A 10,197-nucleotide genomic window follows, 5' to 3' on the forward strand; every position below is an offset into this window, starting at 1 on the left:
TTGCTGCTCGCGTTCCCCCATATTGTTCCCCTTCAATAGGTTACTCGTCTATCGAGGTGGACGCCAAGGTACGTTACTTCGTTAGGTTGAGGGATCTGCATACCGTTTAATGAAAGCGGAAGGCATGTTTTCAACTACTTTCTGTTTTCTACTGTTTTCTTTCTACAACTATAAGATGATGAGCGAAATGGTTTGTTGCGTTGAGCATCTGGAGCGACTAAGGATAGCGGTTTCGTCGGAGAACGTTGATGTTGGTAGTGGTTCGTTCGTAGGAATGTACGCCCGAAGTACATGCGTCGCATCTCTTTGCGAATACACTATTGTAGAGGTATGATTTCAGTAGCTTGATTATTTTGTGCATGAGACCAGTAAGGCAAAACTCGGTTGTATTCGTATAAGCCAAAACTCGCTTCAATATTCTCGCTGTTTAATGGCTGAGCGTATTTCGGATGTTAATCTGTTCACTTTCTTGAAGGTTCCATGGTTCTTTTAAAAGCCAAATTGGTGGGCCAGATATGGAAGCTTCCAGATATGGTATTATACGAGTTCACAAGCATTTTTTAAACAGTTTAGACAAGCACGACAGAAGGCTTATTGGTCTATACGATGTCGGAATTCCGGCTTCGGTATCATTATGATAATGGATTTCTTAATTATACAATGATTATAAAATAATCATAAAATAATGAATATATGGATTTTTTTGGGAAATAGATTACAGACAACCTCTATAGCGCATTTCTGAAGTTCGATCAAAATCTTTTTCGTCAGTAGGTCACCACCGGGAGCCTGTTTTGGCTTTAGCTCCCTTCTCACTTTCTCGATTTCTTTCGGACGGAAGAAAGGTGTATTTGGCAGAGGGGTAGCTTCTGGCTGGATTAGTGGCAGGAAGAATGAATTAGAGGCAGGGTTTAGCTGGTAGACACTTTGGAGATGTGTAGCGAATGTTTCAGTTCTATCTTCGTCGCTGCGAGTCCAGCATCCCAAGGAGTTTTTTATCGGGATGGTCGTCTTAATAGGGGCGCTAAGATTTGGGTGGGCCCTCCACAGGGGATACTTTGTACTTGGTAGCAAAAGATTTATACTGGTAGACACTTTGTAGATGTGTAGCGAATGTTTTAATTCTGTCTTTGTCGCTGCGAGCCCAGCATCCCAAGGAGTTTTTTATCGGTATGGTCATCTTAATAGGGGCGCTAAGATTTGCATAAATGCATGAATCGACCTGAAAGAAGCCTATAAGAACTAGGATAAGAACTAGGATATATGGAGGAAATTATGTCCTATTCCAACATAGCTCTTTTCACCAACATAGAGTTTATATTTTTATACGTTTGAAGAGGGTATGATAATTTTGATCAAAAATGTGCCATATAACCATACAGGGTGACAAAAAATAACCCGGAAAAACATTTTTGATCATAACTTTTTAAGGAACTGTATTTGAGAGAAAATGCAGATACACAACTTTTAGATAGGTATTGTGTTAACACATATTCAGCCGGTTTCAAAGTGGCTTCCTTGGGCTGCAATGCAGGGCCCTAAACGTTTCTGGAAATTTAGCGCAATGGGCCGCAGGTCTTCTTCCGATAATCGATCCCATTCTCGGAGCAATGATTGCTTCAGCGCCTCCAAACTTATATGCAGGAAATCTGCCATCATACCCGATTCCGCGAGATCGTCTCAAGGGGCTGCCCGACATTCCCCTGGCGGACCCCAACTTCTTTGAGAGCTCCCAAGTCGATGTGTTAATAGGAGCTGACATTCTTCCGTCCATTCTCCTCGGTAATGCCAAGGCTAACATATGCGGGTCGCTTCTCGGTCAGGAGACCATTTTTGGATGGGTGCTGACAGGCCCATTATCTCCAGCCAATCCCCGCAGCGTGTCCGTTTTTTCCACACGAGTGGCACCCAGCCTCGGTTACTCACTGGATCAGCTCCTCACCAAATTCTGGGAGGTGGAAGATGTGCCCACACCGATAAGTTCGGAATCGGATTCAGTTTGCGAGCACAATTTTGTCCAGGCGACGAAAAGAGACGAGTGTGGCAAGTACGTTGTGACGCTCCCCTTACGCGACCCCGGGCAGAAAGGTTCCGAGCTAGCGGCTTCACGGTCCTTTGCCCTTGCTCAGTTTCTGCGTAATGAGCAGCGCCTGAAGAGGGACCCGCCCCTTAAGGCCCGCTATGACTCGGTAATTCAGGAGTACATCGACTTAGGCCACATGACCGATGTCTCTCCCGCGAGCAATTCCGCTACCTACTATCTTCCACATCATGCCGTCTTCAAGCCCGAAATCACGACCGTCCGCAAACGGGAGCAGTCTGAACGACATTTTTTACGCGGGCCCGGTCTTAGATTCCGACCTGACGATTCAAATACTAAAGTGGCGATACTTTAGGTTTGTCTTTAACGCCGACATCGAGAAGATGTATCGGCAAATTTGAATAGACCCCAAGCATACTCCGCTCCAACGTATTTTGTTTCGCAATCCCGATGGGGATATCCGCGACTACGAGTTAAAAACGGTCACCTTCGGTGTCAATTGTGCCCCGTTCCTGGCGATCCGTGTGCTGCAACAGCTCGCTGACGAAGAAGAGTCGAAGTATCCGCAGGCAAGCCAAGTTATCCGGCATTTTATGTACGTTGATGACGCACTTAGGAAATGGACGTCGAATAGCAAGACAAGCCTGGCCGATATTCCGTTCGTGTCGAGGTTGGGTCCACGGTAATAGTGACCCTGCTGACTGCAAAGACTCGAGTGGCCCCAGTTAAAACGGTGTCGCTCCCTTGGCTAGAACTGTGCGGTACCTTGTTGTTGTCCGAGATGGCCACCGCCGTTCTGCCAAAAATGCCAGGGGCCGCGTCTGCCCTATACTGTTGGACCGACTCGACTATTGTCCTCGCGTGGCTGCATAAGCCAGCGTGCCAGTGGACAACGTTCGTGGCCAACCGGGTGACCAAGATCACCCAGTTCACCGACGTGCAGAAATGAGCACATGTCCGCTCCGAGCAGAACCCCGCGAATCTCGCTAGCCGGGGCGTAACTCTCCAAAATCTTGCAGATAACCAGTTGTGGTGGCACAGTCCTGACTGGCTGCAAAGGCCTCGCAGCGACTGGCCCCCACTCAATTATGCCCCCGCAACTGAACTCGAGAAGCGAGCAGTCAAGGTCCATGTAGCGAAGGCGCCCCCCGAAGATCTTCTTGAGCGGTTTTCCACACTCGACAAGGCATTACGAGTCCTTGCCTATGTTAATCGCTTCATCCATCGCGCGCAGATGATTCGATCCTCGTTTGAAGATCACCTGACCGCTAATAAGGTTACGTTGGCTGAACGTCTTCTAGTTTCCGTCACTCAGCGCGACACCTTGTCTCTGAGATGGGCTGCTTAAGCGAAAAGCGTCCAATATCGGCATCCAGTCCGATTCAAAATCTGAACTCCTTCGTGGATTCGCAAGGCCTTATGAGAGCCTGCGGCCGGGTCACGTCCTCTGAGCTTCTCCAATATGACGAACGGCACCCTTTTATCCTTCCGTACGACTGCCATCTGTTACGACTCCTGGTTCAATTTACACATCGCATGACGCTGCACTGTGGCAATCAGCTGATGATCCGTCTGATCCGAGCCAAGTTCTGGATTCCAAGGGTGAGGAATTTGGTCAAGTCCGTCGTCTATTCTTGTAAGGTATGTGTCATCCACAAGAAGAAATTGCAGACGCAACTCATGGGAGAGCTATCCAAGGAACGGACGTCCTTCTCGTGCCCATTCACGTGCACCGGTGTGGATTATGCCGGTCCCTTCCGATAAAAAAACTATACGGGGAGGGCCTGTCTCATCACAAAGAGTAATGTGTTGGTGTTTGTGTGCTTCTCCACTAAGGGCATCTATTTAGAGCCTACGTCGGAGCTTACGACTGAGAAATATCTGGCGGCTTTCGCACGGTTCGTGTCCCGGAGAGGATGCCCCCGTCAAGTGCAGTCCGACAACGGGAAGACCTTTGTAGGGGCAGCTACTCTACTATCCCGCGACTTTCTCCAGAGCCCAGCAGCAGCTTCTCTGGCATTTCACTCCTCCGGCAGCTGCCCACATGGGGGGCCTGTGGGAAGCAGGCGTCAAGAGCTTCAAGACCTTGTTCTACAAGTCTACCGCCACGCGGAAATACACCTTTGAGGAGCTGGCTACTTTTCTGGCGAAGATCGAGGCGTGCCTGAATTCGCGGCCACTCGCGCCAATGTCCGAAAACCCTGCTGATCTGTTGGCTCTTACACCCGGGCACTTTCTTGTGGGTGGCCCACTTCTCGACACGGTCGAGCCCGAGATAAAGGGGGACACAACTTCCATCATTAATCGCTGGCAACACCTCAAGGCTCTTCAGCAGCAATTTCGGCTGCGATGGAAGGAAGAGTACCTCAATGAGCTCCATAAGAGAAACAAGTGGCAAGCCCCTACGAGGGACCTCCGCGTTGGGGATATGGTCGTCATCAAGGAAGACAACCTTCCGTCCAATGAGTGGCATTTCGGCAGGGTTGACGCGGTGTATCCCGGCTCCGATGGCCATGTCCGCATGATCGACATCCGCACCGCGCGAGAGCTCGTAAAGCGGCCCGTTGCTAAGGTCGTTCTTCTGCCGTTGGACGCGTCCGCCTACCCACAGTAATTAAAATTTCTTCCGCTCCAATGTTCCTGTCCATTGTGCTGTCCCGTAGCTCTGCCCGTAGTTCCGAACCTTAATTTACACCGATTCTGATAATGTTATTTGTTCCTTCACCTTCCATATTTCCGTCAGCCATAGTCAACACGATGTCGCCACGTCCACGCAACACCCAATCGTTGGAGAGCAGTTGTACTCGAGGTATTCAACCCTACCGTTGCCGAGTCTGCAATGGAATCCACGCCTTGAAGAAGTGTCGGCGCTTCCTACGCCTTAGCGCCGAGAAGCGGCTCCGAGCGGTTCTCGTGAACCGGTATTGCTCGAGCTGCCTGGCCCACGAGCACTCCGACGGATCCTGTCGGCGGGGTGACGGTTGTAAGACGTGTGGTCAGGATCACCACACGCTGCTGCACCTGGTGGAGAAGCCGCGGGCTCGGCGCAAGGCACGCCAAGAGAAGCACCGGTCACGGAGCGCGGGAGACAGGACACGGAGTGTCTCGTCTGGCGCCCGGCCGTCATCCGCCAACTCCCGGCGCGGTTCGGGTGCTCCTCGGCCTGCGTCCAAAACTTTCCGGCATTCCTAACCCGATCCACGGCCACCGACTTCCCGGTACTCGTCGATAAATCCTCGGCATTCTTCCGCCACTCATCGGTTGCCGTCCACCACTCATCCGCCCGCGTCATCTTCACCTAGGCAATGTTCCGTCTCTCGTCGAGGGCCCCCGCAGGACGCGGTCGCTGCGCCCACCTTCTCGTCGCTGCTGCAGCGGAACAGCGTCAACGTGCTACCGACTGCACTAGTGCGCATAGACACCGGGACCCGGAGGTTCGACACGGGGGCCCTCATCGACCCATGCACGCCCTCGAGCTGCATCGACGCCTCGCTCGTAGCGTGATTCCGGCTGCCCACTACCAGCGTGGGGGACGAACAAGTGTGTTCCGCCACCGTGGCGTCAAATACCGGCTGGAGGTCATGTTTAAGATTGAGCCTCGCGTGCGCGTCTTTACGCCGTTCCGGGAGCTGAGCGAGGCGGTGCGTGCCCACTTCCGAGCCGTGACATTGGCGGATGAGCGATTCCATCTGCCAGCGACAATCTCCGTCTTCCTGGGCGCGGATATGTACCCGCGGATTATGCAACCGGGCTTCCTGAAGATCCAGGACGGGCTGGCAGTGGCCCAGAGCACAGTTTTTGGATGGGTCGTGTCCGGAGCCTGTCACCAGCCATAACAACGCGGGAGCTATTGCAACCCGAGCTATTGCAAGGGGCGGAATGTTTAGGTGAGGGGCCGTGGTGCCGCTCAGCTGTGGATAAGAGCGCATCCGCGCTGAAGAGTCCGTCCGCGCTGAAGAGCGCACCCGCGCTGAAGAGCGCATCCGCACTCGCCCCTCTGTGCACTCTCTCTCGCTCGTTGGTTGTCGTCGATCGTCTTTTTTTGGACTAGTTAAGTTTTTAATCCTCTGTAAGCAGCCCAATAAAGCTGACTGCGTTATTTTTGAATTCACGAAAAGACGCCCCCGACTTCTTACTTCAATAATTCTGGGATCTTTTGCGGCAGCAACGCCCCCCTACACAAAACTTTTTGGCTAATGTCATCTAGCTTATTAATGTCGAATACACACAGTTGAAGCGAGTGCGCAGCACACCTTAACAAGGTAAATATTCGGAATCGAGTTTTTCCATCAATTCTTCCCCGTTAATGTCATCGTGTGCATTATCGTCAAAAAGACTCTCCGAACCATCATTAAAAATTTGAATTCACGCTCAAAATAGCCTTGTCCATTCTAGTAGCAACATCTATTTTCAGGGATACCAGCTGTTTGGTCATTGAGCGTTTTCAATGCCGTAAATAAAAAATCAGAATTTAATTAATTTCAACGTTATAAACTTTATTCAGGCAGCATATGAAATTAGGATTTATGCACAATATTTGAAATCCAATTTAGGATGCGAGCGCAGTAAGAAGACGAACGAGAGTGGCGCCAAACTTCCAGAATAGGCTGAGCGGATGCTCGCTAACTTTAAACGCCGAAGTAGCAAAGCCGAGCGACCAACAAAACATCAGTTACTAATTAATTATTATGCTTAAATTAGTTGCTTGCTGCTTGACCCGACATTCTCCCCCCAGTTGGGGCTTCTACTCCAACTTCATCCTTAAAGGGCAAAAGGCACAGCTTAGTCACTGCTCGCTTGGTAATTCCAGATGAGATTTTTATCACCGCCACTCGAAAGATACCATCTCGAACAGGGCTTAACTCCACTATTCTCGCAAGCGGCCATTTCATGGGAGGTAGATTCTCGTCCTTTACTAGCACCACATCGTTCGGGGCCAAGGCAGGACCGGAGGCGCGCCATTTGGAGCGCTGCTGGAGAAGGCATAGGTACTCCTCCTTCCATCGGGACCAGAATGATTGCTGCAGGAAAGACACGCGCTGCCAGCTGTCCAACCGGTTGAAGTTCAGCTTTGTGACATCAGGCTCGATAAAGCTGACTGACGGACCACCAGTTAAAAAGTGAGACGGGGTCAGAACCTCAAGGTCTGCAGTATTTTCTGAAAGAGACAATAAGGGTCGTGAATTTATAACAGCCCCAATATGGCACAGCAGCGTTCGCAGCTCCTCGAATCCCAGAACTGCAGATCCGACAGCTCGGTAAAAATGGTGCTTGGCGGTTTTAACAGCCGCTTCCCACAGACCACCGAAATGCGGAGATCGAGGAGGAATAAAATGCCATTCGATGGACTCCATAGAGCTAAACTCTAGCAGTGCCCGTTGATGCTCTTCTCTTAGAAATAATCGGCGCAGCTCCTTTAGCTCGTTTTTGGCTCCAACAAAGTTGGTTGCGTTGTCAGATCAAATATGTTGAGGCCTTCGGCGGGTGCATATAAAACGCTTCAAAGCCTGCAAAAAAGACATTGTGGACAGATCCCTTACAAGCTCCAGGTGGACGGCTTTGGTAGCAAAACAAATGAAAATGCTAACGTAACATTTTACTGGAGCCTTATTACGCACTTCCGGCTTATAATAGAACGGTCCAAAAAAATCCACACCAGTGACTCCAAAGACCTGAGAGTTGCTAACTCTTTGCTCCGGAAGATCAGCCATAATGTGCTCCAACAACCGAGGCTTAGTCCGGAAGCATCGGATGCATTTGTGTATTGCCTTCATCACGGTTTTTCTCCCCCCCAATTGGCCAATATTGGGACCGAATAATTGCCAACAGTGCGCGAGGTCCCGTATGTAAATTTCGCTCATGGAAGTCAACAATTATAGCCTGCGTAACTGGATGGCTTCTTGGAAGTATAATTGGATGCTGACTATCAAAATCCAACGACGAATTTTTCAGCCGACCGTCTACGCGCAACAGTCCAAATTTATCCAAGAAGGGAGAGGATGAGGCAAGGGCACTGGATACCGCTATCTCTTTTCCATTTTGAAGAGCCTTTATGTCCTCCCAAAAATGCACACGCTGCACTAGCCGCAGCAACAGCTGTGTTCCAGATTTTATATCGCTAGCCGTAACACCGTTGTGGTGAATTCGTTGAGAAAACTTGTATACGTAAGCGAATACCCTCTGCAGTGCTGGAAACGAATTAGCGTATTTAGAAACCGCTGTTATATCCACGTACGGAGAATGAATGAGCAGGACCCTTGCACGTAACTCCAGGGTTGATCTCTCAGATGGGACCGCGGTTGGCCACGCCTCTTGGGATCCAATGAGAAACGGAGGACCGTAAGACCAAAGCTTATTCTCAACCAATTCATTGGGAAGAGCACCACGCGACAGGATATCTGCTGGGTTCAAAGAAGTGGGAACATACCGCCACTCCATTTCTCTAGTTAGCTTCTGAATTGTCGAAACTCGATTGGCGACGAAAACATTAAACCGAGAGGGTTCTTCTCGAATCCAAGACAGAGCCACAGCAGAATCGCACCAGCAAAAATACTTTCCAACGTAGACCTTCAACTGCTCTCCTTCCGACATAAGTCGAGCCAACAACTCGGCTCCCGATAACTCCAGCTTCGGCACCGTAACAGTCTTTAACGGCGCAACTCGGGACTTCGAACAGAGTAAATAGCTTGCAGATCCTGCGCCCTTGGATACGTCATAAACGCATGCCCCATACGCCTCAATGCTGGCGTCACAGAATCCATGGACCTCCACCTCGGAATTCGATGTTAGCACCCATCTAGGGAATTCGGCGCGCTGCGTACTAACAAAGCTGCTACAAATAATATTCCAGTCGCAGTGAAGAGCTTGAGGAAGACTTTCATCCCAGGAAAACTTCTCACGGCACAGTTTCTGGAGAAAGATCTTTGCCTTTGAAATTACAGGACCAACAAGGCCTAAGGGGTCATAAAGCCGAGCGACTGAAGAAAGCACAATGCGCCTAGTGGGCTTTGAGATTGACTGAATCCCTTCAAAAGAAAATAGCAAGCGGTCAGTTGCAGGATCCCAAGCAAGACCCAGTGTCTTAGTGAAGTTGCTACCATCATCAAACTTTAGGAAAGACTCCCGGATTTCTTCAGGCACCTTATCCATCACGTCAGCAACATTGGAGCACCACTTCCTTAACCGAAAATGGCCTTTGGCAAGGATCGCGGAAGTTTGCTGCATTATACTAATAGCTTCATCTATAGAGTCGCTTCCAGAAAGCAGATCATCCACATAAAAGTCGCGACGCAGAATTTCGGCCCCCTTTGGAAACATTATTTGCTCATCATCTGCCAACTGATGCATTGTCCGAACTGCTAAAAATGAGGCAGGCTTTGTTCCATAGGTGACCGTTTCCAGCTTAAACACCTGTAACTCATCCTGGGTGGAATCCCGCCAAAGAATACACTGAAGATAGCTGTCCTCAGGAAAAACCCTGACGCAACGATACATTTTACAAATATCTCCAGTAATGGCCACCCGATGGCATCGGAACCTTAACAGAATATGCAGTAACTTTGGCTGAATAACTGGGCCAGACATCAACACGTCATTCAATGAATATCCGGACATTGTGACAGCAGATCTATCAAAGACAACCCTGAGCTTGGTTGTTGAACTGTCCTCCTTTAAAACACAATGGTGTGGAAGAAAGTATTGACCAGTGAACCTCGCATTAGCAGGGACTGGAGACATGTGACCCAAGTCCAAATACTCCTTTATGAAGGCAGCATAGCTTTCTTTCGAGGGAAAGAAATCGTCGAACAGCTTGGGGGTAAGACTCTCCCAGCAACTTAGAACCGCATTTTAACGGAAGCCTCACAGCGTAAGAGCCGGAATCCAGCCGAGCAACATTTTGCACGAAATGCGCATCGCAATCTAGCTCTTCCTTCGTCCGCTTCACAATAGGCTCGGAGCAGTCTTCGATTTCCCAAAACCGGCGGAGCAGAGAATCCAGCTGATCATCCAGCATTGTTGCGCTCTCCGGAACATCCTTGTGGGCAGTAGAAACGAGTGATCTTCTCTGGACATGTGAACCGCCTCCACACACGACCCATCCAAGTCGAGTTTTCTGCAGCAATGGCAGGCCGGCTGAGAGCTTAATTTGCCCAACA

The 10,197-nt window shown here is 49.9% G+C and overlaps 1 protein-coding gene across 1 annotated transcript; it reads left to right on the forward strand.

Annotated features, from left to right (window-relative positions):
- Positions 1–3,376: 3,376 nt before the first annotated feature.
- Positions 3,377–4,655, forward strand: LOC138925879 (uncharacterized). The gene is made up of 3 exons (XM_070277472.1): positions 3,377–3,643; positions 3,878–3,939; positions 4,037–4,655. The coding sequence occupies exons 1-3, from the start codon at positions 3,377–3,379 to the stop codon at positions 4,653–4,655; spliced, it is 948 nt and encodes a 315-aa protein (XP_070133573.1).
- The last annotated feature ends 5,542 nt before the right edge of the window (positions 4,656–10,197 follow it).

Source organism: Drosophila bipectinata, chromosome 2L (assembly GCF_030179905.1).
Source record: "Drosophila bipectinata strain 14024-0381.07 chromosome 2L, DbipHiC1v2, whole genome shotgun sequence".
Classification (NCBI taxonomy): Eukaryota; Metazoa; Arthropoda; class Insecta; order Diptera; family Drosophilidae; genus Drosophila; species Drosophila bipectinata.